At 57.4% G+C, this 27,314-nt stretch overlaps 7 protein-coding genes across 7 annotated transcripts; 3 read left to right on the top strand and 4 right to left on the bottom strand.

Annotated features, from left to right (window-relative positions):
* Positions 1-1,225: 1,225 nt before the first annotated feature.
* GMORB2_1695 (Mediator complex protein) lies at positions 1,226-1,789 on the bottom strand (the record flags this gene model as incomplete). The annotated part of the gene is made up of 1 exon (XM_035463676.1): positions 1,226-1,789. One exon carries the CDS (start codon positions 1,787-1,789, stop codon positions 1,226-1,228), a length of 564 nt encoding a protein of 187 aa, XP_035320507.1.
* A 1,286-nt stretch (positions 1,790-3,075) lies between these two features.
* On the top strand, positions 3,076-13,886 carry GMORB2_1693 (transcription initiation factor TFIID subunit 5; the record flags this gene model as incomplete). Its single annotated transcript, XM_035463674.1, has 11 exons — positions 3,076-3,108; positions 3,143-3,325; positions 3,401-4,206; positions 4,327-5,461; positions 6,160-6,768; positions 6,874-7,794; positions 8,067-8,183; positions 9,816-10,375; positions 12,111-12,279; positions 12,476-13,555; positions 13,875-13,886. 11 exons carry the CDS (start codon positions 3,076-3,078, stop codon positions 13,884-13,886), a joined length of 5,625 nt encoding a protein of 1,874 aa, XP_035320505.1.
* GMORB2_1694 (mitochondrial 54S ribosomal protein YmL36) lies at positions 8,582-9,184 on the bottom strand (the record flags this gene model as incomplete). Its single annotated transcript, XM_035463675.1, has 1 exon — positions 8,582-9,184. The coding sequence occupies one exon, from the start codon at positions 9,182-9,184 to the stop codon at positions 8,582-8,584; it is 603 nt and encodes a 200-aa protein (XP_035320506.1).
* A 1,590-nt stretch (positions 13,887-15,476) lies between the features above and the next one.
* GMORB2_1692 (molecular chaperone HtpG) lies at positions 15,477-17,588 on the top strand (the record flags this gene model as incomplete). The annotated part of the gene is made up of 2 exons (XM_035463673.1): positions 15,477-16,193; positions 17,148-17,588. The coding sequence occupies 2 exons, from the start codon at positions 15,477-15,479 to the stop codon at positions 17,586-17,588; spliced, it is 1,158 nt and encodes a 385-aa protein (XP_035320504.1).
* Positions 17,589-18,666: 1,078 nt separating this feature from the next.
* On the bottom strand, positions 18,667-20,689 carry GMORB2_1691 (sterol O-acyltransferase; the record flags this gene model as incomplete). Its single annotated transcript, XM_035463672.1, has 2 exons — positions 18,667-18,693; positions 18,860-20,689. The coding sequence occupies 2 exons, from the start codon at positions 20,687-20,689 to the stop codon at positions 18,667-18,669; spliced, it is 1,857 nt and encodes a 618-aa protein (XP_035320503.1).
* Positions 20,690-22,177: 1,488 nt separating this feature from the next.
* GMORB2_1690 (uncharacterized protein) lies at positions 22,178-22,866 on the top strand (the record flags this gene model as incomplete). The annotated part of the gene is made up of 2 exons (XM_035463671.1): positions 22,178-22,441; positions 22,708-22,866. 2 exons carry the CDS (start codon positions 22,178-22,180, stop codon positions 22,864-22,866), a joined length of 423 nt encoding a protein of 140 aa, XP_035320502.1.
* A 989-nt stretch (positions 22,867-23,855) lies between these two features.
* GMORB2_1689 (DnaJ domain) lies at positions 23,856-27,106 on the bottom strand (the record flags this gene model as incomplete). Its single annotated transcript, XM_035463670.1, has 3 exons — positions 23,856-25,203; positions 25,330-25,908; positions 27,024-27,106. 3 exons carry the CDS (start codon positions 27,104-27,106, stop codon positions 23,856-23,858), a joined length of 2,010 nt encoding a protein of 669 aa, XP_035320501.1.
* Between the last annotated feature and the right edge of the window lie 208 nt (positions 27,107-27,314).

The raw sequence follows: 27,314 nt of genomic DNA, 5'->3' as shown, positions 1-27,314 counted from the left end.
GGGGGGGGGGGGGGGGCGCCGCAGGGATCTAATTTCAGAGTATGATGGAGAATGATCTAATACTCCCGTAATACTCCTGCTGCTTATTCGGACTGGAAAGCGTCGCTACGAGAAATACGCGTGGCCTGATTGGGTCTGGAAGAGGCGCAGCCGTCCTGGTTTTGCGGGACCGATCCTTCCTAGGTCTCCGGGCTCTGGTCTCTGGGTTCTGACCCCATCTAAGCCTACGAGTGTCGCTGTAATGGCTGTGCCTGTAATCTGTACAGGCCTGGCGGGCAGGTGCCTGTAACCTGTAGGCTCTGGCCAGTTGCCTGTACAGCGACGGTGGGCTGGTGAACTGCAGTGATAATATAGCGGATACAGGTCTTGGCTGGACTCTCTCCCGGCTCTCTCATTGTCTGGCTATTCGTATTATCGCATGCCTACCCGTACAGATACTCACGCAGTAATACCAGGTATCGATACATATCATTCCAGATTATAGTACGGCTTACGTTGCTCCGTCACAGTATGCTCGTTCGTATCGGTGTCTGTCTCATTTCTCGTCCCGAGTCTCATCTGATTTCCCATGTCCGTATATCTCTCCTGCTTGTTCCTGAGTCGCCGCATCTTCGCATTACTCCACAACAGCATTCACTATTTCGATTGCTGGCGGTAACAGAGAGATCCGGCTGAGTGATGTATGTATGTATGTATGCATATATATATATATGTGCGTGCGTGTGTGTGTGTGTGTGTGCATAGATACACCCGTATCAACCCCGCCACGTCYCSCYCCCCCCCCCCCCGGGCTGTCTACTTAACATGACAGAGAGATGCCCACCCAACTCGCGCCGACCTCTGCCTCTGACGGTTCGACAAGGCACCTGCGTATTGCAGTCATCGACGCCTCCGGGAATGGCAGCTGACACCATCCCAGCTATATGGATACGCCACAGCTCTGCTCCGGTCTCCGAGCAAGGTGCTGATGCTCCGATGCCAACCGCCAGGCCTCGGAACCGTGCGTCTATTCCCCATCGATAGCGCAGCCCGTAGACTGCAGCTTCGTCGTCGTAGTCAGTTCCAGAGGTGTGCTCGTTCGCCGTGTGCTCTCGCAGACATGCTTTCGCAAGACTCAGCTCGCGCCATGTCGTCTCGACAGCTCCACGCGCATCATGCTTCCGAGCAACGCTCGAGTTTTTTTTTTTTTTCGAGGGTCTTGCCGTCTTCCCCTGCCGACGTACTCTCAACCAGTCTTCTTATCCTCCTGCCTCTCCAGAAACGCCCTGGCCTTGTCCCACAGCTCCGCCTCCATCTCCCTCTCCACCTTGGATCCCTGGCTGTTCAGCCATCCGATGTCCAGGCCGCCCACGTTACCCATACCATCGGGCCGCAGCGAAGTCTTGCCAGAGATCGTCCCGGTCCCGGTCCCGGTCCCGGTCCCTGCGGCCGCCGCGTGCGGCTCTTGCCTCGACGTGCCGCCGAGTTTGACGATGCCGGCCTCCTCGAGGGCCATGATCTGCCTCTTCATCCTGACGTCCACGCTGTGCAGCGTGTGGAGGAAGGAGTCTGTGGCCGAGTGGAGAGCTTCCTTCTGCGCCGCGGCCGACGCTGCACTGCCGCCGTCGCCACCGCCGCCACCTGCTAGCGAGCCCATCGATACCGCGTCGAGGGCTGTAGCCGTGTGGCTCATGAGCTGCACCGTGCTCCTGTCTATCTCGCTGAGTTGCCGGATGTTTTCCTCGACGGTAAAGGGCTGGTGGGTGTTGTCGTCGACATCGCCCATGGGTTTGTCGTCTGGGGAGGACATGGCGGAGATGGTCAGGTTCAGCAGTTTCAGCAGTTACAGCAGCTCGGATCTTCGATGATGCGGATAACAGCGACACCTTCGTATCTCGTAGCCCCGCTGAACGAGGACGAGCAGGTGAGAATGGTTCTGTGAGAGTTCTGCGAGAGTTCTGTGAGAGTTCTGCGAGAGTGCTGGCTGCTAGCTGGCAGTGAGGGAGACGCGCCTTCCGCTAGTGCCACCCCGCCGCTGTTCACCTCCCCGGCTAAACCTCGGCTTGTCTAACCGCCCCTCCCCAGACTCTCTCACCTTTGAGTCCTTCGAACCTTGGGCTTTCCATGGTAATAATTGCTTCGTGCGATTCAGCTATTCACTGTCCCGTATATCCAGCGCGTTTTCATCATCGACACTCTTTTCTTGAGTCCGCACCGACGCGATTGACACCTCGCTGCCATAGACGTTCCAGAAGAATCCCTTCACTTGCTCACCGAATCCCCCCCGGCTCATCGGGCGGGGGAAGCTTCTCCTGCTCTGCTGGTGACTACTTCCCTGCCCTTGCATCTGGGCGTTCTTACAGCTCCGGCTGTATACGCACCGGCCAGATCGGGCACCGTCTGTACCAAGCATCCTGTCTGGATCATCTGCCATCTTGGCACACGGGGAATCACGTATACGTCCGTCAACCAACGCTGTCTGGTTACACCGTCATCATGTCCGGTCAAAATCCCACGCCGGTTGCCATACCCACCAACAATGGCTTCAACGCGCAACAGCCCGTCTCTTCACCTGCCCCGGCGGCTCCTGCGGCCACAAACTCGGGCGGCTCAGGATCGGGGACGTCAATGTCGAATCAGAACCTAAACCAGATTGTATGTATATGAATCCTCTCTTTCAACGCTGTCTTCTCATTCCATGGAGATTTCCGAGGTGGCGGTCGCCCTTCTTGCTCGCTTCGTCTTTCGAGGCATCGCAGAGCAAGCGTGGATGGCATCGGCCGCTATTCGCGCCGCATAACACTGCAGCATCGGTACGATCGCCTCCTCTGCACGAGGCCTCAGAGTCTGCTGCGATGATTTCGGGTCCCTCACTATTCCCTTATTCCCCCACGCAACAAGAGCAGCACCGTCTCATCGACGTCCGTAAACATGCATCGGACAACTGCGTCTCGGGGGAGACGAGTCATGACAAGAAACATGCATCTCTCTCGAATTCGTAAACGAGGCCCTCCCGGGAGTGACTGTACAGCGTATAGCATTGCACAGCTGCGCTGCCCTGTCTAGCCTGCCTCAAGATCACTCTGCTTGTCAAAGATGGCCACCTCCCAAGCACTTGAGCCGCAGACCGTGTCCTCTATTCAGCTGCTGACATCCGCACCAGGTTACAGACTACCTTCTCAAGAGGGGATTCAACCGTACAGAAGAAATATTCCGTCAAGAGTCGAAGCACCTGGGCCCCGATGGAAAGCCTCTCCAGCAGCTTGCCAACCTCGGACCCAAGAAGTACACCAAGGCCTTCAACCTCCTGCACGGCTGGGTCGAGAACAACTTGGACATATACAAGGTACCATCCCTCTTTCAGCATGGACTGCTTGAACGGTCGCCGCTTCCGGCATGAACCCTCGCTGATACCCGCCAGTTTGAACTCTCGAAACTCCTGTGGCCCATCTTTGTATATTCATTCCTCGAGCTCGTCGTCAACGGCTACGGAGAGGATGCGAAGGCCTTCCTGAGAGATCTCGGCCCGCGCTTCGAGGCCGGCCACCGGGACGACCTCCAGATCTTCTCTACCGTCACGCTCCCCCAGCATGTTGAGGACAACAACATCACCAGGCTCTACATTCACAACAAGTACCGCGTGCCGCTGAATCAGCACGCCACCAGCGATCTCTTCAACTTCCTGGAACGCGAGACCGATCAGGGTGGCTCCGTCATCCGCCAACTCCTCGTCGCACACTGCCAGATCGACGCCACGTCTCGCGGCCCCATCACGCCCTTCAGCTTCGAGGCGGTGTACCACAAGTCCAAGAACTTGGAGCTCGACGAAGCAGACGCCAATGAGGGCATTCCCGGCGTAAACATCGGCCTGTCCAACAAGGAGATCATGGACCCGGCCGCACCCCTCACTCTGGGTCCGCTACCCATGGATCCCGACCTGAAAGAAGACGTGCGCGCCGAGATTGAGGAGATCGAGGCCCGGAGCCCCCCACCCGAAGGCCGTCCGAGCTTGATTGATGATTTTGTTCAGAAGATTAAGCGCGAGGAGAGTGCCGACGTTCCCAGCCGTTCCGACCTCCCCTTGCCGCCCTCGCGACCTCGCGACATCATGCTGGAGATGTCCAAACTCAGGGAGAACCGAGACCGGTTCAGAATTGAGGGCCGCACCGGCGGTGTTGGGATTCCCGTCAGCTCGTGCATGTTCACCTTCCACAATACCCTGGGAACGTAAGTCGTCTGCTCCCATAGCCCAGAGGGCTCTCCTCGGAAGAAGAAGAGGAGGAGGATGAAAAAAAAAAATGAGATTGGATAAAGTGAAATGGAAGACAACCTAACACGGTCTTGCAGCGTATCGAGCATGGACTTCTCAGAAGACGGTGTCATGGCTGCCGTCGGCACATCCGAGTCGTACATTCGCGTCTGGTCTCTGGACGGCAAAGCTCTGCCATCCAAGAACCCGCATGACAGAGACCAGAAATACAACAGCAGAAAGCTCATCGGCCACTCGGCTCCCGTTTACGACGTCCACTTCTCCGACTCGGCGCCTGGGGAGCCGCAGAAGCTATTTGGCGAAGAGGGCCGTTCCAACCCGGCGCTCGACACCCGCGCAAAGCTCCTGCTATCGTGCTCGGCTGACGGACAGATACGGCTGTGGTCCCTAGAGTCGTGGACATGTCTCTGCCTGTACAAGTCGCACGACGGTCCCGTGTTCCGCTCCCTCTGGAGCCCCCACGGGCACTACTTCCTGACGGGCGGCTACGACAAGGCCGTGCGGGTGTGGATGCAGGACCACGCCTCGCCGGTCAGGCTGCTGGTGGGCCACGATACAGCCATCTCGGCCCTGACGTGGCACTCTAACGGACTCTATGTGTTCTCGGCCTCGGACGAGACGGACAAGTCGATCCGCATGTGGTCGGTGACGACGGGGTCGTGTGTCCGCGTCTTCACCGGCCACACCGACTACATCAGTGCCCTCGAGTGCTCCCCCAATGGCAGGATCCTGGCCAGCGCCGACGCGGCGGGGAACATCATGTTCTGGGACATCGAGAAGGGTACGCGCATGAAGCGCTCCAGAGGCCACGGCAAGGGCGGCGTCTGGTCTCTCAGCTTCAGCCAGGAATCCAACGTGCTCGCCTCGGGCGGGCAGGACGGCACAGTCAGGCTGTGGGACGTCGAGCTCCCCGCTGACCCGCAAAAGGCCGCGCAGCAGGTCGGTCTGCTCGACGCTTCCACCGGTACCGGCGCCCTGCCGCCAGGCACAGACCCTGCGGCTGCCAGTGCCGCCGGTGCCGCCGGTGCCGCCGGTGGCGACGGCATACGAACGGGCACAAACGCTGCTGGACAGCCGTCCACCGCTGGCGGCACGGGTACGGGCACGCACAAGAAGAAGGGCAAGGAGGTCATGATTACCCCCGACCAGATCAGCGCTTTCCCCACCAAGAAGACGCCCGTCATGAAGGTCAAATTCACGAGGATGAATCTTGTCATTGTGGGAGGATGCTACGACGCCGAGCGTTAGGAACCGCAAGACGGAGAAGAAAACTCAGGGGTGTACGTTTCCATGCGGCAGATGAGGAGGTGCGAGCTGTAATCTTGGACTGGATGGCGGGATGAAGCGAGAGGGAGACGAAATCATATAATATTATATATATATATATCTTGTGATGGTCGCCGGTATGTCTGCTGGGTGCTGCGGAGTTGGGACCATATGATTGATAGTAATCTAGGGAGTAATTACCGGTCATGGTAAAGGCTCTCGTCGGTTCGAGGCCTAGTCTCCTACACAAACCGTAAAATTCACGTATGAGGAGGAGGAGGAGGAGGAGAAGGAGAGGAAGAAGATGCAGTTGGTCAAGATCGATGACGAGATGTTAAGACAATCCGTACAGGTATCCTCCTACCGATACCAACCAGAATCTCGTAGCTATCATCCACCAGGCAGAGAGGTCGAGGTTGGGGGGGTTCCGTGAAGGGGAGGAGGCAAAGTGGGGCGAGGCGCGATCGAGCAAGATGCACTGACGTTGTTCAGGAGCCCACATGCGCAAGCATCCGCCGTCCACTTTAAACCCTCCGATCCGCCAACAACCCGCGCTCCCCCAACCCGACGAAGAAGAAACAATCCGAGAGGCAAGGCTTCCCTCTGCATCGCAGCACACACCGGCAACCATGGACGTCGAAGAGTCGCCCTGGGCGGACACCAAGAAGCCAGAGGGTCAGGAAGACTCCAAGCCGTCTACCGCTCCCGACGCATCATCGAGCGCCGCCGCATCCGTGACTTCACCTGCCACGGCATCGACGCCCCGTCCATCCCGCGGACCTCGTCGCCTGGTGGCCCAGCCTACGCGTCTCGAAGCCGTCGATGATCCCCTCGGTCCGCTGGGAGCTGCCGCCTCTGCACCTGCAGCAGGCACGCACGACGACGACGACGACGTGCTGGGTGGCGCAGGTGCAGGTGCAGGTGTAGGCGATGACGGGTCGAAGCCGCCTGTTCCTCCCCTCAAGGAGGTTGTGATGAGGACCACCATGTCTGGCGGAGCGCAGCCGAGGAGGGGCCCGCACAGTACCTTTGGTGACGACGAGGACGAGATCGCCATCGGCGGCGGCGGCGCCGGAGGTGCACGCGCCCCTCCGCCCGTCGATGCTGCCGGACCTAGTGGTGTGCTGAGCAGCACGCAGCCTAGCGTCAGCGTCGAGCAGGCTGCTAAGCCGAGCTTCCATATCTCGGTGGGGGATCCAGTCAAGATTGGGGACTTGACCAGTTCGCACATTGTCTACAGTGTTCGGACTCGGGTACGATTTTTTTCTTCTTCTTTTTTTCCCTCATTTTTCCCTTCTTCCTTTCTCTTTCCTGCTTCTTCCATGTCGTGATCCGGTGACTGACTCTGGCGAGGACAGACGACTTCCAAGGCCTACAAGCAGCGCGAATTCGAGGTCAAGAGGCGATACCGCGACTTCCTCTGGCTGTACACGACTCTGCACTCCAACAACCCTGGGTGCGTGGTGCCTCCGCCGCCGGAGAAGCAGGCGGTGGGACGGTTCGACAGCAACTTTGTGGAGACGCGGCGGGCGGCGCTGGAGAAGATGCTGAACAAGACGGCGTCGCACCCGACGCTGCAGCATGACGCGGACCTGAAGCTCTTCCTGGAGAGCGACTCCTTCAACGTGGACGTCAAGCACAAGGAGCGCCGGGACCCGCTGCCGGCCGAGAGCAAGGGCGTGCTGGGGTCGCTGGGCATCAACGTCGGCGGCGGCAACAAGTTCGTCGAGCAGGATGACTGGTTCCACGACCGCAAGGTGTACCTCGACGCGTTGGAGAGCCAGCTCAAGGGCATCCTCAAGGCCATGGACACCATGGTCGGCCAGCGCAAGATGATGGCCGAGGCGGCGGGCGACTTCTCGGCCTCGCTGCACGCCCTCTCCACCGTCGAGCTGTCCCCCTCCCTCTCGGGCCCGCTCGACGCCCTCTCGGACCTGCAGCTGATGATCCGGGACGTCTACGACCGTCAGGCCCAGCAGGACATGCTCACCTTCGGCATCATCATCGAGGAGTACATCCGCCTCATCGGCTCCGTCAAGCAGGCCTTCTCCCAGCGCCAGAAGGGCTTCCACGCCTGGCACAGCGCCGAGGCCGACATGATCAAGCGCAAGGCCGCCCAGGACAAGCTGCTCCGCCAGGGGAAAAGCCAGCAGGACCGCCTGAACCAGGCCAGCGCCGAGGTCGCCGAGGCGGAGAGGAAGGTCCACCAGGCTCGTCTGCTGTTTGACGGCATGGGACGGTCCATGAGGACGGAGCTAGACCGCTTCGAGAAGGAGAAGGTCGAGGACTTTAAGAGTGGCGTCGAGACGTTCCTTGAGAGCGCCGTCGAGGCACAGAAGGAGGTAGGCATCTCTTCTTCTTCTTCTTCTTCTTCTTCTTCTTTTCTCTCTCTCTCTCTCTCTATCCCTCTATCTCTCTCTCTATCCCTCTATCTCTCGATCGATCGATCTATCCATCTATCCATCTCTCTACATTCGATCCCTGTCCTCAATTCACCCCTATCGACATACAACGACTCCGGTGTACGTCCCATGCTAACTTTGAGACACAGCTCATCGAAAAATGGGAAACGTTCCTCATGCAACTCGATGCCGAGGATGACGAGTCCGTCTTTTACAAACCACCCGTGTATCAAGCCGATCAAGCCAAGGCTCCAGGGGACACGGCCGTCGACCGAGCTAGGGCTAGACTTCATGAAGACTCGGACTAGATATCACTCCTCCTTTACCTTTTTTTTTTTCGTATTTCGCAGACTATACCACCGGTCTCTCGCTCTCTCCGGGAGCTTGCTATGGGCGTGGAAGGGGGACTAAAATAAAAAACAGAAAAGAAAGAAGCAGGGAAGGAAGGTGTTCGATGAGGATCCTATTGTAGTTTTGCTTTCTTGTTTTTCATATCTATATTTCTTTCCGATATGTTACATGCTAGCCTGTGGCTTCTGTTGTTACACGGTACGTCTGACACGGCGCTCACACCCTCTACCTGCACAGTCCATACAATCCTTGTCGTAGGGAGACAGTAGTAGGAACCCACGAGAAACCCCAGATATGTTTCGTCTCAGATGATCTATTTCTTCTTCTTCCCGCCGGGGGCGGGGGGCGACCCACCATCCTTCAAGGAGGAAGTCACGTCGGGGGCATATGAAGAGATGAGGTCGCCGTAACCATCATCCTCCGGTTCGTCCTCGGCAGCCTTGGCGGCAGCAGCAGCATCTGAGGAAGAAGAGGCGGCCTTGTGGCCGTCGTATCCCTCCGCCGCGCCCTCCTCGCCAGGCTGGGCCTTCTGGTCAAAGGCGCGACCGAAGCGTTCACGGAAGGCGGCCAGCTTACCGGCCTCGTCGACCTCGACGTTGCGGAGCTTCTTCTCCGACGGCTGCCAGAGCAGGGTGTTGCGCGAGTCCTTGCCCGTCCTGTACAGCGGCTGAGGGGAGGTGGTGCGCGCCACGTACGACGACCCGTCCGACAGCTGGACGAGCTGGGTGAAGGTGTAGGGGCGGCGGGGGCGGCGGACAAAGGTCGCGTGGCGGACTTGCTGGGTGGGCGTGGACGTCGTCGGGGCGCGGTGGTACGTGGCCGTTATCGAGGGAGCCGTCGTCGCCGGAGAGCATAGGAAGGCTGTCGTCGGACGGGTGGCGGCTGCCGAGGACAGGAGCGATGTCGATCTGGACATTGTGGTGGTTGGTTGGGCGACGGGATATACGCGATTGGAGAAGAATGGACCCCCCCCCTTTTGATGACGGGCACGCGCGAAAAGAGAGAGGGAAGAATAAAAATAAAAATGGAGATGAGGATGGAAGATTGGGAGAGAGGGAGAGATAGCGAGCTGCTTATCGATAAGATCATTTTATCGGGGGGAAGAACCGCGGACCTTCTCCGTTCTGATGGGTAGGACCGAAGGTGGGACCCTTCCTCCTCCACTCTTAAGTCCGTCTCTCGGACATGTTCCTTTTCTCCTTGATTACTCATTTCACCTCCGTGATGATCTGGCAGGATCGGAGAATCCGTCTACCTGAAAGTTGAGCCAAGAGAGAAACGGGAGCCGAGGACGCCTGGAATGCCATGATGCGTGGACTCTCTGCGGCGCGGTACGCGCCTGGAGCTGCCAGGGGAGCATGGGCTCGGAGCTCGACAAGGAGAATACCATCACAGGCGACGTCAGCGCCGCGGCGAGCGCTACGGACGCCGGATCTACGGAGTGAGTGCCGCGTATGCCGTATGCGCGTTGCAGCCCGAAAGCTGACCGGTTGCCAGACGCTACCCCATCACGACGACTCCACACGCCAGGTACGACGAAAGCGGAGACGACAGAGGACCGGGAGGGCCAGCAGCCCACGGCCGTGGTCGACCCTCTACTGCCTCTCCCGGACCGATTCCGCACGGCCATGCGCCTCCTGACGCACCCGGTCCTGGTGCTGACGGCGCACGACGGCGCGGCGCCGCGCGCGATGACCATGTCGTCCTTCACGACGCTGTCCGTGGCGCCGCCCACGCCGCTGGTGACGTTCAACATCGCTACGCCCAGCCAGACGCTGGACGCCATCGTCGGCGACCCGGACGGCCACTTCAACCTGCACCTGCTGGCGGCGGACGGGCGGGGCGCCAGGGTGGCCGACCACTTCACCAGGGGCAACAGCGTGGCCGGGCTGTTTGACGGCATCGAGCACGCCGCCGGCACGGGGGGCGGGGACGACGGCAGGGCGCCCGTGCTGCTGGGCGGAGGGGTGCTTCACGTCCTCAGGTGCCGGCTCGCCAGCCGCGACGCGCCGTCCGGCGGCCTGGTGCCGGTCAGGGACCACGTCATCGTCGTGGCCGAGGTGGTCGACATGGTGGCCGGCAAAGCAGGCGACGGCTTCGCACTGGCGTATACGGATCGGAGGCATAGGAGGACTGGGGAGCGGATCGATATCGAGAGGGGCTGAATGGCCGGGTGTGCTCGGTAACAGGCATGGATATATGCATATGCAGACACGATAAATTGACAAATACTAGACAGGGAAAATGGGTCGGTCTGCGTCGGACGGCTATATGCAGTGTGGTATCTGTATCTGTATCAGGTGGCATCGTCGTGGGGCACCCGGAGGGTGGAATCAGATGGTACGTGAATGGAACCAGACGCTGCATCCTTGTACGGATCACTAGTACGGGGTAGGTATCATCGGTATCTGGTGTAGATCAAGAGAGGAAGGGAGCCTATTGATAGCAAATCCAAGCGTTACCAGGAGCAAGCGGTGGGAGATTGGATGGAACCTATGCGATGCGAAGAGCGACCATACTACAAGATTGAAACATGAGTAATATATATATATATATATATATATGTGTGTGTGTGTGTGTGTGTGTGTGTGTGTGTGTGTGTGTGTGTATTGTATTATGCATTGCCGTGGGAGGGAGAGAATGTGTGTGGCAGTCCAATATCATGTCTACAGGGTCCCCCGTAAGGATATATCATCTACAGATTACGGAGTACATGTATACAGATCTGTGCACGCTCCGTAGTGATCTGTACAGGTACTTCTTATATGATCCTGGTCCTAATAGCTATCCTCATATAGAGCGGGACGGGTGTCGTACCAATACTCATACCATGTCCCTGTCCAATCTCGTGACTTTTATCTTGACACACACACACACACACACTATATGATAGAGAGAAGAACAAGACCAGAGAAAAAGAAAAGAAAAAAGACACCAAAAGAAAGTCCGAGGTACGTGCATCAATATGGCACTCATAGTATTGATAGTATTGACATCAGATTGAAGAAGAAGAAGGAAAAAAGCGTTGTCAATACCTCGGGTCCTCGACCCCTTCACATGGACGTGACCGGCCGAGGCCTTCTGAGGCATCGACCGGCGCAGGGGAAACGTTGCCCCGCCAGCTCATGCGTCTCCCAACTTAGACCCTTTACGTGGAAGTGCTACCAGTGCAGCATACCAAAGAGTCAAGACTGTCTTTTGTAACGCATATGCCGAGACAAGTCATATGAGTGCTTTAAATCAGCGGCAATTATATGGCCTTTTTCCCACTACGACACATGCGAGTACACACGCGAGGTTACATCATCAACAACGGCAAGATACCACCGACGTCCCGACTCGGTTGCTGATCTCTCCTTCTCCCCCTACCCCCTGAGCTTTGAGGTGCGCCGCACGACCGCCATCTTGTCAACAAACCCACACCGACCCGCCCGTCGCTACTCCTCCCCCTCCCCCTCCTTCGGCGGCGACGACGACGACGACGACGACGACGACGACGAGTAGCTGATAATAGCTATCAACACTCCATCCCTGTCCTTTCTCTTCCCCCAGGGATCGCATTCGCCACGAATTCTAGACGATACCAAGGCGACCGACGGTTCCCCTCTCCCGCCACATTGAAGATCGGTGGCTGCGCCAGCCGAGGAGCCTGTTGTATGTCGGACGGCTTCATAAAACTGCGCCCAGTATGGCCACAGTGCTGACGGCCCGTCAAGCTGAAGAGCTGTATGTTCTATGTTCTCTCTGTCTCGTTCTAGAGATCCCCCCCCCCCCCATCCTCTAGGCTCTATCACTGCTTTGGGAAGAAGATGTACTGGCTTGCGTTATTCTGACTTGTCCAGACACAAATCCATCATTGCCTACCTTTCTGCAAACAATCTACCAAATGCCGCCGCATCTCTTCGCACAGAACTCAACCTAACCGAGGAGACCTTTGACTCGGCCACGTCAAAAAAGTATGAGTCGCTACTCGAGAAGAAGTGGACAAGTGTGGTGCGGTTGCAGAAAAAGGTACGTATGCCCTCCTCTCCCTCGCATGCCGGCGTCCTTCCTCTCTGCCTCTCATGGCATGCAGACGTCCCAACCTTTGCCCCCCACCTCTCTCTCTCTCTCTCTCTCTCTCTCTCTCTCTCCCTCTCTCCCTTTCTGTGCTGATACTGTACAATGGCAGATCATGGATCTCGAGTCCCGGAACGCGGCCCTCCAGTCGGAGATGGACAGCCTGACACCCTCCTCCCTGTCCAAGAAGAACAAGGACCCGGCCTCGTGGCTACCGCGACCGCCGCCCCGCCACGTGCTCGAGTCGCACCGCAACGCCGTCAACTGCGTGGCCTTCCACCCCGTCTTCTCGTCGGTGGCGACGGGGTCCGACGACTACACCATCAAGATCTGGGACTGGGAGGAGGGCGAGCTGGAGCGCACCATCAAGGGCCACACGCGGGCCGTGCTGGACGTGGACTTTGGCGGCCCCCGGGGGGGCACCCTCCTGGCCTCGTGCAGCTCCGACCTCAAGATCAAGCTGTGGGACCCGGCCAACGACTACCAGAACACCCGCACGCTGCCGGGGCACGACCACAGCGTCAGCGCCGTGCGCTTCATCCCCTCGTCGGGCAACCTGCTCGTCAGCGCCAGCCGCGACAGGACCCTCAAGATCTGGGACGTGACGACGGGGTACTGCGTGCGCACGCTCGAGGGCCACGCCGGGTGGGTGCGCGACGTGTCGCCCTCGTCCGACGGCCGATTCCTCTTCTCCACCGGCGACGACCAGACCGGCCGCCTGTGGGACATATCGTCCCAGACGCCCGAGACGAAGGCCACCATGATCGGCCACGAGCACTTCAACGAGTGCTGCGCCGTCGCGCCGCCCACGTCGTACCAGTACCTCGCACCGCTCGCCGGGCTCAAGAAGCCCCCCCCGGCCACGAGCGCCGCCGAGTTCATGGCCACCGGATCCCGCGACAAGACCATCAAGCTCTGGGACGCCCGCGGGTCGTGCCTCAAGACCCTGGCCGGCCACGACAACTGGGTCCGCGCCCTCGTCTTCCACCCCGGCGGGAAGTACCTCATCTCCGTGTCGGACGACAAGTCGGTGCGCTGCTGGGACCTCAGCCAGGAGGGCAAGTGCGTCAAGGTCATTGCCGACTCGCACGAGCACTTCATCGCCTCGGTCCGATGGGCCCCCTCCGTCTCCAGAGCCCCTGCCGTCACCGATGGGGCGACGAATGGGAACGGCATCAACGGCACACCGACCAAGGCGGCTGCTGCCGCCGCCGCCGCCGCCTCGGATGTTCAGATACGTTGCGTCATGGCGACGGTGGGGGTTGATAGTAAATTGAGGATATTTGCCAATTAGAAGGGGTTAGGAGAAGAAGAAGAAGAAGCCACACGCTATTTCTTTTTTTTTTTTTCTCTCTCTTCTTTTTTCTTCTTTTTTTTTTCTCTTCTTCTTTTAGCGTCATAAAAATCAAAACAGTTTTATATTCACGACTCCTCAAAAAAAAATCTATTCAATTTTTTTTTTCCCTCGCCTGTTGTTGTCCATAGTGTTCTTTCTCTTGTTTCTTTTGGGGATGAATCCTTGGAGGTATTCTCTTGATCTCTAATAGTGGGTGAAGTAATGATGGACCGACAAACGTGCATCATTCATGAATCACAATCATATGCAGACATCTACGGGCCAACAACTTGCAGCCTGACAGCAAACATGCACAGACATGCACAGACATGCCTTCCCGTAATTAGGACATGAGACGTGTCAGGCAGCTTCGTTGACGTGATGCCATGAGAGATGCATGTTTCCCGGCCATGCTCACCTGTATTCAAGATTACTCCTATAGGGTACCTCTTCTCTTACACGTGCCAATCAATACACAGTACACCGTACCGTATACTCATAATCCTCTCCGCATATTCGGGGCAATGTTTGGAGGGGAGCTGCAAGTGGGCTGAACCGATTTGGGTATAGTCTGGGGAGGGGCGCTTGTCAGCCTCGTCCCGCCTGGTGGGCAACAGTCTAGATGAGCTTGGAAGCAGATGGTTTCTGGTGGAAGGCTGCTGTTTGGGGATCTCCTTCCCTGCTCTAGATCTGCTCTTTCTGTGTGTTTTTCTTTCTTTCTTCCTTCTTAATAATCTTGGATGTCCTCTATCTTCTAGTGTCATGCAGCTGAATAGATTGGACTGTTCGACGTTCCTCTCTTATACGATACAGCGATTGAGTCAAAACGAGAGGTCCCTAACTGGCGGGCGGTGTGAGCAGCAGTTGGCGGCTCTTGTCGGTCGCCCGCCCGGCGACGGTTGGAGCACTCGTAGACGGTAGAAGGCTCTAGAACGATCGGACCAATCAAGAGGCGATCTGACCCCGACCGGCAGCAAAGACTGACCGGGCCCTCTCACTGTTCAGTGATGGCACGCCCCCCCCCAGGTCTATACAGGTATCCTACAGTGGAGAGCTGCCAACCTGGACCCCTGTAACCACCCGACCCCAGCACTTGTGCATCTGTAGCCCGCCCGGACTAGGCACTCTGGGTGACTGCCCGCATCTTCTCGAACACTTTGGGAGGGGCGAGTGGCAGAAAGAAGAAAAAGGCCGTAGAATCCCATGGAATCGTCGAGTCGACACCGCGCACCGCCAGAGGGGCACCGGGTTTTTTTTTTTAAGTAAACCACCATCTGCTTCCTTCCTTCCCTCTTTCTTCCCTTCCTCATCTTCACATCTCTGCATCTTCCCCTCTCCATCTCCATCAATTCTCATCCTCTCTTCAGACTACATACCCCTCCAGAGGTCTTTCAGAGATACCATCATCGGTTCTCTAGAACCTGCACCCTCGTCTATTCATCACGTCAAGGTAAGCCTGGCTGCCCTCACCGTCTCTGCCCCTACCCCGCGTTGCCTCAGCTCTGCTGCTTCTCCTCCCCGTCTCGTGCGTCGGCCCTCTCTGCATTTGTGCCGTCCGTTTGGGGATCTGCAAGATTGGCCAGCAGAAGAGACGTTGCCCCCCCCCCTCCCACCCCCCCGCTACCCCACCCGAGCCTCTTACAACGGTCAATGTTGCACTTTCAGTCAGGAAAAAGAAGAGGCGAGGCGGGCTGGAGAGGCAGAGACGACCGCCGAATGCAACGTGATCGAGATGGCGGGAAAAGCTGACTTGAACGAATAGATTTCTTAATTCTTTTCTTTTTACGAGTTTCCTTTTTGATACCCAGTCATCATGTCTGAGACTTTCGAGTTCCAGGCTGAGATCTCTCAGCTGCTCTCGCTCATCATCAACACGGTCTACTCCAACAAGGAGATCTTCCTCCGTGAGCTCGTGTCCAACTGCTCCGATGCTCTGGACAAGATCCGCTACAAGTCTCTCTCCGACCCCTCAGAGCTGGAGTCCAACAAGGACCTCCGCATCGACATCATCCCCGATGAGGTCAACAAGACGCTGACCATCCGGGACACGGGTATCGGCATGACCAAGGCCGACCTGGTCAACAACCTCGGTACCATTGCCCGCTCTGGTACCAAGCAGTTCATGGAGGCCCTCACTGCCGGTGCCGACGTCTCCATGATTGGTCAGTTCGGCGTCGGTTTCTACTCGGCCTACCTCGTCGCCGACCGCGTCACCGTCACGTCCAAGAACAACGACGACGAGCAGTACATCTGGGAGTCGTCTGCCGGTGGCACCTTCAGCATCTCCGCCGACACCGAGGGCGAGCAGCTCGGCCGCGGTACCGCCATCGTCCTCCACCTCAAGGATGAGCAGGCCGAGTACCTGAAGGAGTCCAAGATCAAGGAGGTCATCAAGAAGCACTCCGAGTTCATCTCGTATCCCATCTACCTCCACGTCACCAAGGAGACCGAGACCGAGGTCCCCGACGAGGACGCCGCCGAGGAGAAGACCGAGGAGGCTGACGACGACAAGAAGCCCAAGGTCGAGGAGGTCGATGATGACGAGGAGGAGAAGAAGCCCAAGACCAAGAAGGTCAAGGAGACCAAGGTCGAGGAGGAGGAGCTCAACAAGCAGAAGCCCATCTGGACCCGCAACCCCCAGGACATCTCCCAGGAGGAGTACGCCTCCTTCTACAAGTCCCTCAGCAACGACTGGGAGGACCACCTTGCTGTCAAGCACTTCTCCGTCGAGGGTCAGCTCGAGTTCCGCGCCATCCTCTACGTCCCCAAGCGTGCTCCCTTTGACCTGTTCGAGACCAAGAAGACGAAGAACAACATCAAGCTCTACGTCCGCCGCGTCTTCATCACCGACGACGCCACCGAGCTCATCCCCGAGTGGATGAGCTTCGTCAAGGGCGTCGTCGATTCCGAGGACCTTCCCCTCAACCTGTCGCGCGAGACCCTCCAGCAGAACAAGATCATGAAGGTCATCAAGAAGAACATTGTCAAGAAGGCCCTCGAGCTCTTCAACGAGATCGCCGAGGACAAGGAGCAGTTCGACAAGTTCTACAGCGCCTTCTCCAAGAACCTGAAGCTCGGCATCCACGAGGACACCCAGAACCGTGGCCTCCTGGCCAAGCTCCTGCGCTTCAACTCGACCAAGTCGGGCGACGAGCTCACGTCGCTCTCCGACTACGTCACCCGCATGCCGGAGCACCAGAAGAACATGTACTACATCACCGGCGAGTCCATCAAGGCCGTCTCCAAGTCTCCCTTCCTCGACGCCCTCAAGGAGAAGAACTTTGAGGTTCTGTTCCTCGTCGACCCCATTGACGAGTACGCCATGACCCAGCTCAAGGAGTTCGAGGGCAAGAAGCTCGTCGACATCACCAAGGACTTTGAGCTCGAGGAGTCGGACGAGGAGAAGAAGGCCCGCGAGGAGCAGGAGAAGGAGTACGAGGGTCTCTCCAAGTCGCTCAAGAACATACTCGGCGACAGCGTCGAGAAGGTTGTCGTCAGCTACAAGCTCGGCAACTCGCCCTGCGCCATCCGTACCGGCCAGTTCGGCTGGTCCGCCAACATGGAGCGCATCATGAAGGCCCAGGCCCTCCGCGACACTTCTATGAGCAGCTACATGTCGTCCAAGAAGACGTTTGAGATCTCGCCCAAGTCGCCCATCATCCAGGAGCTCAAGCGCAAGGTCGAGGCCGACGGCGAGAACGACCGCACCGTCAAGTCGATTGTCAAGCTGCTGTACGACACCTCGCTGCTCGTCTCCGGCTTCACCATTGACGAGCCCTCTGGCTTTGCCGACCGCATCCACAAGCTTGTCCAGCTCGGCCTCAACATTGAGGAGGACGACTCCGCCGCCCCCGCCGACGAGGCTGAGGCTGCCGACGTCACTGCCACGGCTACCGGCGACAGCGCTATGGAGGAGGTTGACTAAATTATCCGTCCTCTGTGGAATCTCGGGAGAACTCGAAGACCTCGGGATTCAAAAAATAATAAAAAAATAAGTCTCTAGAGACGAGTGCCCTCCCCGGCATCATGATTTTGTAACTTGAGACGAAGACGACAGAAAAGAGAGAGAGTTGCGTCGGAGTTTTAAAAGGAGGATCTGGCTTTGTGTTTTAAAAACATTATGGAAGTGCTGCTTTAATTACATGGCTCTGTTTTATTTGTCTCCATTCACATGCAAATACAAAGAATTTCATGACTTTGAGGTGTGAAGACGGACGGACAAGTGCGGTGTTTGTGTGTACGGAGTACGGGGTTTTGTTATTACTTGCAGTTTTCTCCAAGATGTGTAATTTCCCAACGTATGGTGTTGTGTACTTTGCAATTTTATGCGTGTACTTCCACATGTATGGTGTACTCTTGTCAATTTTATTTTTTATTTTTCTTGTACCATTTGGTAAATACAGATACGTCTCGGGAGTTTGTTCTTGTATTTTATTCTAGGCTTGTGTAGAGGGGCATGTATAATATATATATAGTCTGTATAGTATGATACTGTATATGTTTATACTGGCCTATTCCAACAGAGTAACTGTCAACAAGAAGGTCCTTGGGATGCTAAGAGTGGATTATAAAGATGGTACAAAAGTAAAAAAAATAAAAAATAAAATAAAGATGCAATAATATCTGTACAGTGGTGAATCTTCCCTTTCTCTATCTATCTAGATCCCGATGTTGGAGCATGTAATGTTACAAAGTAAAAGACAAAAAAAAATTTGTTACAAAGTGGGGGATAAGAACAAGATGTAGTATGCACAATAATGATCTCTCTGTGTGTGTGTGTTTGTGTTTATTCCCGAGGAATAAACATATGAGGAGAAAAGAAACGGACAAAAGAAAGAGAAAAACAAACCAAATGAGTTCTCATCTTTCCCAAGCATATGTGTGTATGCTCTTGTTATTGATATATTCTTGGTTTTTTTTTTTTTTTTTTTTTAAAAAAAAAAGGAAGACTGGATATTTCTCATGATTATGATCGAGTAGGGGAGGGGGGGGGAGGGTTATTTTTAAACGAGGACGTAGAGGGCGCAGATCTGTACTCTCGTGTTAGTATCGAGTTGGTATAGTTGTGTGTAGGGATATAAAAAGTAGGGGAGGGGAGGGGAGAGAGGTTGAAGTGGAAGAAGAGATGGAGGAAAATGTAAAGAAATAAAAAGCAATAGAAAACCAAAAAAGATGAAAAGGGAGAGAAAAACTCACCATGCTGAGACCCATTATCATGGAGATCCAGAAGAATACATTGTTCAACGTCTGCCTCCCCTTCACCCATCGGGTCCTCTGGATGAAGAAGATGGGAAGCTGGAGCATCTGGCAGACGAAGCCGTAACCTCGTATCTTCTTGGTGATGCAGGCCATGACGATCTCGTGGCCGACGGCGGAGATGAGGAAGGTGATGACGGTGGCCGTCTGCTTGCCGACGAGGGGCCTCGAGGCCGAGTAGACGTGCCTGCGCAGGAAGGAGTAGACGGGCACGTTCCACTCGCGCGAGAACTCCATCCAGTCGGTCGAGTTCCACCAGTCGGCGTAGAAGTGGCGGTCGGCGAAGCGGGTGATCTCGGCGAAGGCGCCGAGGACGTACTCGAATATGACGAGGAAGACGAGCAGGAAGGTGAGCATGAAGGGGAACAGCAGCCACGACACCGTCTCGGCCAGGATGAGGAGGCACTCGGACGGGGGGACCGAGGGGTGGAGGGGACCCGACGCCTCCGTACCCGCCGGGTGCAGCCGCGCGGCCGCGTCGGCCAGCACGGGCAGGATGAAGTCCTCCGACGTCATGGTCAGGAGGAAGATGCAGCCAAAGGTGGCCACCACCTTGGACGCGAGCGACGTCCAGTTGACCTCCTCCACGCGCGGGTACTCGAGCTCGTAGCACAGCGTAGGGCAGAGGAGGTAGTCGGCGTAGTTGGCCCAGCTGAGGTTGCGAGGGTACGTGACGTTGCCCATCGGCGACGTGAGCTCGCGCGCCAGATCCTCCCTGAGCATCTCGACCGCCTCATCCTGATCCTGATCCCGATCCTGATCCTCACGCCGCCGCCGCTGCTGCTGCTGCTGCTGCTGCTTCTCATCCTCCTGCTGGGTGGTGGTGGTGGTGGTGGTGGTGTCGTCCGGAGTTGCGGTGGCGGCGGCGGCGGCTACGTCGGTGGTGGGGCTGGGATAGAGGCGGGCCGGACGGCGGTTCTCCTTGGCCTCGTGGTCGTGGTCCAGGGCCTGGAGGTGCTTCTCGGTCTCGGACAGGTGGCCGTTGTAGAAGGCCCAGGAGTGCATCTTCATGAGGAGTACCATGGTGTGCAGCAGCAGGAAGACCTGGGCGGTCCAGGTCCACTCGAAGTAGAAGGGGGTGACGACCCAGACGGCGAACCAGGCGGCCTGGTAGACGCTCTGGAGGGCCATGGCGCCCCTGCGCCAGGTCATGGCGCCGTCGCGCGCGGCCGACCGGGCGAGGTGGTGGATGGGGATGCTGACGGCGGTGCTGGCCACCATCAGGGCGTCGGCGACGGCCAGGTGGCCGAGCTTGACGGTGAAGAGGGACCAGATGCCCATGCGCAGCGGGAACCCGTTGTCGCGCACGTTGCGCAGCATCGTCGTGATGCCCATGATGGCCAGACCGATCCAGAACAGGTTGAAGAAGCCGTGGAAGTCGCGGTAGTCCGAGGCCGGGTCAAAGTGCGACACGCGCGACGCGAACTCGGTCGTCGGGAAGATGCGCCGCCGCCGCTCCGCCCGCACCTGTCGCCGCGCCGATGACAGGGACTTGGCCGACGGCGGGGCGTTCTCCGGTACCGGTGTCGATCGCCCGCTCGTCACGCCGCTGGCCGTCGCCGTCCCGTTCTGGCTGTGAGCCTGGCCCAGACTCAGGTGGTCATGGCTGTCCAGAGATCCGAGGTGCAGGCTGGATGATGATGCCGCTCCCGTCGATGAGGTGGTCGTGTCGGTCTCGGTAGACGGCGAGAGGGCTGCCACGGTCGACTGTTGGGGTTTTCGTGGTCTCGGACGCAGGATGCCGTTGTCGACGTCGGCCGAGGTGCTCATGGTGAAAGGGGTTTGCGTGCGTGTGCGTGTGCGTGTGTGTTGTCTTCTGAAGCTGAGAGAGTAAGAATCTGGGTCGAGCCCACTCTTTTGACAGCCCCCCCCCAGAAGAAAGGGGTTGTACCTCTAAGGAGAAGAAGAAGAAGAAGAAGTCGTTTGTCTTGTCTGTTTGTTTGGGTGAGTTGGGGAGGGGGTGGGGAGGGGAGGGTTTTTGAAAGCGAGAGGGAGAAGTTGCGTGGCAAACAGGAGAGGAGTGCCGAGAAAGAAGCAGGAGCTTTGGAAGGCAAAAAGTGACAGTTTAGAAGCTCGGCCCCCCTTACGTCAGAGGTTGTGTACGTATTACCTGTCCGGGGGGGGGGGTTAGACTGATGGTACAGTTTAATAGGTCTATAGCCATCATGTCATGTATAGATGGCGTACTACTCCGTACTCTTCACATCCCGGCGTTCCGGTGGTCTTCCCACCAGAAAGTGTACGGAGTATCGATCTCGTGGTGTCCCCGATGTTCTCACAGTTTCCGTCAGGTGGCCAGCTCTTGGTTTTTATTTCTTTTCCTCCCCCTCTTACCGGTACGGGTATTATACGTATATTATACATGTAGGCATGTAGGTGTAGGTACTATCACCACGGACGCACCGTGCAAGATACGTATATGCGATATACGATACTCGTCACGTGGGGATCCACTCCTCTTTTATTACGGAACCCCCCCCCCCCCCCCCCGAAATCGTTATAACGAAGTATCAAAGTCATATCGTTATAGACCTATCTGACTGTAGTCCTAGCCGTAATACCGTACTATCAGTTACGGAGTATCAGCACGGTCGACGGTATCTTTTGAATTGATATCTGATTATCCAAGGCCATGTTCATACATGTTCAATCATCCATTCATTCCAATCCTATAATTCTACGTAATACGATGTAACACTATCGAATCCCGGTATGCAGGTACTCCGGTCGTATGTAATTTCGAGCCTCCTACCATTCGTCAATTCGTATGATTTTCCACCAGACACTACGGAGTGCTTGTATCAGATAATACACGTATCATCCCTCTACCTACTCCTATCCGTCCTGGTAATATTATGCTGCTTATATGATATGTGCTATATATATATATATTGTCCTGGTATCATCCCGTACATGTCATAGTCCTGTTGATTTAGGAATGCTGTAAGAATATCTCGTACATGGAATAAACTAATTTTTTTTTAAATATATATATGGATATAAAATTATATATATATACATATAACGCCAAGATGCTTGGATAATGTTGATGGCCAGAGAGAAAGATGGGATAGAACATCAGCGTCAACTCTCTCCCCCTACCTCTCAGCCCCAGAGGCGGAGGAGTGGGTGACTTCCTCTCCTCGCACGGAGGAGAAGCCTCATATCCCCATCATCACTGCCGTGCACGGTGAAACCCGTCACCGCCCCCCTCTGGCGCGGTCGGCTGACTGGCGTGCACCAGCCATCTCGGCCGGGATGGCCCAGGTCCAGGCTCTCTCCCGTGGCGTGCGCCTTCCTCTCCTCGTCGCGTCGCGTCGTGGTGCTCGTCGGCCTGGATGCCCCGGGTCGGTGAGATGCCATCCAGGTTCCCTCACCACATGGACGGTCTGCTACCGTAACCGGGACGGACAGGCGGAGAAGACGACGGGCGATCACGGCGGGAGGAGCTGGTGTAGCGTGGGGTGCGTCGGCTGCCGTCGGTCGCAGCAGCTCGGAGCGGTCGCAGCCGTGCGCGTCAGCGTGTGGATCCCCCGTGGATTCCACGGTCGGATCCCGCATCCCTCCGTCGAGGATGCCGGGGAGGGTCGAGGGGAAGGAGGGCAGGGAGCGGAGGAGTCCGCACCCATCGTTCCTTTTTTTTTGGGGGGGGGGGGTTGCGGGAATCGACCTGCGTCGTCTGCCCAGGCAGGTCCTTTTCCCCACGGTAGAGGAAACACCTCGTCCACGAGGTTGGTGGTGGGCCGCATTGTCCACCGTTCCGTCCTGCGTCTGACCCGTTGCGCGAGGCCCGCCGTCGGCAGGCCGCTGGCGCGTACACGACCCGGAACGTGCTGAAGCGTCTGCACTCCAGCTCGCACTCCAGCTCGAGGGGAACGTGGAGCCTCGTGCGCGTCGAGCACCACGCTTCTCGACCCGGTGGCGCGCCAGGAGCTTCGGCCGGATGAGCGACGACGACGGCGACGCCTTGGAGGGATGCGTCTGCGGCACATCGACGAGGCCCGGGCGGTGTCTCGCGGGTGGAGGGTAGCCAGGCGGTTCGATCCGCCCCGCCCCGCTCACAGACGGCCTTCACTTGTGCAGGTTTCTTTTTATCGTTTACCAAGTCTACGTCGGGCAGCTCACTGATCAGGGTTGGCTCCATCAGCTTTTTCAACGGTGCTTCATTTAGACTAACATCAAGATACATTTACGCCCTCCTCCCTTGCATTATTCACATATACCTCTTGGCTTCTTGTCGATAGTATCAATCTGCATCATCAGCCCGAGCTCAAGTCAACTTCAGCTACACTGTCCACTTCACAGCTCTTCAGTCATTCGACTACTCCAGATCCAGTATACACGATATATTCACATTTCATTATCATAAAACAAATAAATAAGTAGTCATCCAACCATCATCTGACGACAACGCCAATCTTCAATCTCTTCTCTCGTCTTTGTCCTTTCAGAAAAAAAGGAAGAAAAAAAACTCGTCACTGTAGCATAGTAGCAGTCAAAGCAAGAGCAGATGAGATCCTAAACCGAGCATAGGAAATCAAAGTAAATCAAAGCCGAAATGTGTGAAATCCCCAGTGGAAAGAAAAGCAAAGGGAAAAAGAAAAAAAGAAGAGAGAGAGAGAGAGAGATAGAGAGAGAAAGAAACCTCCAACCCAAACGCCTTATGAGGAAAAGACTGATGTGAGAAACACCTTCCATGCAACGCTCTCCTCTTCTCAGACCTCACGTCTCCATCCTCGTTGGCAGAAATCTGCAACGAGGTCTGGAAGAGTGATCAAGTCTCCAATAGAATGAAGAGAGCGATAGTAAAAGATATGAAAAAAGAAAAAAAAAACTAAAAACACATGAAGCGAGGGTTGAGAAACCAAGCTGGGAAATGAAGAAACGACAGAGAGAGAAATGAGGTGGAAAAAAAGAAGAAAAGAGGGAGAAGAGATCAAGCCCTAGTCGTAGGATACGCGGCTTCATACCGCGTATACGCCACGTCCCTGGGGGACAGAGGCTTAGACTGGCTGATGCTGGGAAACGGCGGCATCGGGCTGGTAGCGACGTGCATGTACGCCGGGCCGCTGTGCTCCCGGCCGTACGACCCGGGGCGGTGCGGCACGCTGTAGTACGTCGCGCTCTTCTTGCTGCTGGCGCTCGTGCTCAGCATCTCCGGGCCCATGCCCGCGGCCGACGCGCTGGCCCGCAACGAGGAAGACGACACCTTCTTGGTGCGCCCGTGCCCGACGTGGTACTGCGTCTGGGAACCCTCCTCGGGGGACCGGTTCTTGCGGCCGCTCCTGCCACTGCTGCCGTACTTGATGTTGGGCGTCGAGGCCGGGATGACGGTGGCGCCCGACGACCGACGGGCTCGGCTGGAGGCGCTGTACTCCAGCACGTCGTCCGAATCGTCGAGCGAGTCCTCCTCCACCACCTGCGGCTCCCTGCGCGACCTGTTACGGCCGCGGTTGGGCATCACGTCCGCCCCGCCCGCGGACTTGTAGTAGTGGTGGTCGTACGTCTGCGTGCGGCGCGGCGTCGGGATCGGACGCGTGTGCGAGCGCGGCAGGTCCGCCGGCGCCGGCATCGTGTGCGTCCTCGACAGGTGTGGCGGGGAGGAGCCCAGTCCCGGGCCGGGCCCCATATCGGCCGACGACGAGAAGCGAGGCGTGTGGCGCTGCGTCGGTGACACGTCGAAGATGATGGGCGGGCTTCCCCGGGACCCCCTGCGCGATGGCCGGTGCAGCGGCTCCCCCCGCGGTGTCGAGGGTGCCATCTCGGCGGCCGCCGCCGCGGCCGCGGCGGATCCGCGGCGCGGCATGGCCGAGGAGCGGCGCGGGTGGTCGTCGATTTCGGTGTCATCCGAGTCGGTGGAGTCGTCCAAGGCGATCGAGCCCGAATCGTCGTCCGAGTCGTCTTCATCGTCGCTCGGTCGAGAATACCCGCCATCCATGGGGGGCGGGGTGGGTGCCGTGGGTCGCGGGGGCGTGTTGTGGTGCGTGTAGGCCGGCTCGGCGGCCCTCTGCATCTGGGAGTAGATGTAGGCGTTGGCGTAGTCCCATTTGGAGGCCTGCACGGGCGCGCCGTAGGTGGCCGTGTACGGGGCTGCGGCGGGGGCGGCGGTCGGGTCGTCGTACTTCTTACTGCTCGACTTGCGCGAGGACGACGGCATCGTCTCCTCGTCGTACACGCCGCCCACATAGGCAGGTTCGCGGTCGCGGCGCTTCGACTCCTGCTCGCGCTTGTGGTCCTTGGACCGCTGCTTCTCCTTGGAGCGCTTCTCCTCCTTCTTCTGGGCCCTGCGTAGGTCCTTGGCCTCGCGCTCCTTCTGGAGCCGGCGCTTCTCTCTCTCCCTCTCCCTGTCCTTCTCCTTCTCCTTCTCGCGTTCCCTCTCGACCTCGCGCTTCGAGGGCTTGTCGTGATACGTCTTCTCGCGGCGGGGCGGGCGGGCGTCGGCCTTCGCGCCGGCGTCGTAGTAGCGCGACGACGACGCCCTGGTCGTGGAGGCGCCCTCATCCCACGACCGCGCCGAGAAGCCGGCGCCGGCCGCGGAGCTGCTCTGGGTTGTGAAGATCCTGACGCCGGGGGGGGCGCCGGGGGGGGCGCCGGTGCTGTTGTACGATGAAGGGCGGGGCTCGGCGGTGCGGATCTCGACGTCGGGGTAGGCGTTGCTGGCGGCGGCGGCGGCGGCCGGGGACGAGCGGGGGGCCGACATGTTGGCCTTGGTCTCGCGCTGCAGCCTCCGGAGCTCGGCCAGCCTCAGCTGGTCGTCGTACTTCTGGCGCTTGGCGTCGTCGGTCAGGATCTCGTAGGCCTGCTGGACCCGCTGGAACTCGTCCTGCTTCTTGGCCTTGAGTTCCGGGTCCTGCACCTTGTCAGGGTGGCACTTGAGAACGAGCTTGCGGTGGGCGGAGCGGATCTCGGCAACCTGGGCGTCCCTGGAGACGCCCAAGGCTGCGTAGGGATCCATGGGCGGAGAACTCATATCGACGGGGCGGCCGGCGCTGTGAATCGAGGTATAGGTTTCGAGGCCGTCGACGGCATACAGAGGAGAGTGAAGGGGGTATGATGGGGATAAGATGGAATGAAATGAAGAGAAGAAAAAAAAAAGGCGAGACAAGTAGAAGAGAAGGAGTGGGAAGTTCGGTGACGTGCTCTAGATTTGTAGAGCGATGACTGGTAGTGGCATCTATAGCCACTGGAAGGAGCGGTGACTGTGGTGTTGTTTCGTGTGGTTGTTTTGCACACGGGTCTGGATTAGGTTGTTTGTTGGATGTCCAAGTGTCGGTCTCAAGATGCAGATGTCGGAAAAAGAGAAGCTGACTGTATGCGAAGAGAGCAAAAGGAGAAGAGAGAAGGGAAAGAAAAAAAAGAAGAAAGAAGAAACTGTTGCAGATGACGACGGAATATAGACAGAACGACTTATTCTCGAGTCTTTCCTTAGAAGGTGGAAGAGAAGGAGAGAAGAAAAAAAAAAGTGAGACGGGATGACGAAGAAAGACGGCTATGCAAGACACGAACAAGGAAGAGAGGCTCCGGCAGGACCGTGTGGAACAGTATGGAAAGATGGGGGAAGGCGTAGAAGGAGGATAAGAATGAGAGAGAAGGGGAGGCGAAGTTTGATTTCAAATGAAGAAATCAATGCAATGACTGGCGATGCTGGTAAACTTGACAGTTTTTCTCTTCCCACTCGAGCCCTTGTAGCTGTTGGTCTGGGGAGGGAGGGGGGAAGGGTCTTGGTTGGGAGGATGAGGGGCGAAGTTGGTGGTGGTGGAGAGGGTAGACATGTCGGGGCTGGCGAGGTTTATTACTGAGCCCGTCGACAGAGTGTCAGAGAGAAGGAGACGGAGGGAGAGAGTAACTTGCCGTGTACATCGTACAGAGTACGGAGTACATGGAGAGAGGCGAGCGAGTGGAGGAGTCCGGTTTGTACGTGAGCACGGGAGTGGTGGGTGGCGGGTCTCGACAGTGAAGCTGGTAGGTACAAGTAGAGACCGGACAAGACAGGGGTCGCTGAGTCTATGGGGGGGGGGGGGAGGAGGGGGAAGGGGATGGAAGGGGATAGGGAGTTTGTGAGATAGCGGTCTGTGTACCCTATACCTGTACCTCGTGACCTTACGGGGTAGGCACAGGCAGGCAAGACAGGCAGCGAAGGTTGTATCGAGTACGCGACCCAGTAACCGACAGGGCAATGTCCGTCATCAGTGAGGCACGTCTAGGTGTGGGTGAGCCCCATGGGTGTGGGTGAGGCACCGAGGCCGGTTGGATGGGTATCGGGACTCTCTTGACGGGAGCCTTGCTCTCTTTTGGAATCGCTGCCGCAGGTCTTGGGTGTGGATACCTCGCCCTTTACCTGTGGGCTGTGGCACAGCTCAGTGGTCCGGCGTAGTACTCGTACGTCGTCGTCGTC

The sequence above is a fragment of the Geosmithia morbida genome (genome assembly GCF_012550715.1).
Source record: "Geosmithia morbida isolate 1262 chromosome Unknown scaffold_10, whole genome shotgun sequence".
NCBI lineage: Eukaryota > Fungi > Ascomycota > Sordariomycetes > Hypocreales > Bionectriaceae > Geosmithia > Geosmithia morbida.
Note: the sequence above shows the minus strand (reverse complement) of the source record. Positions and strands in the feature narration are given on the sequence as shown.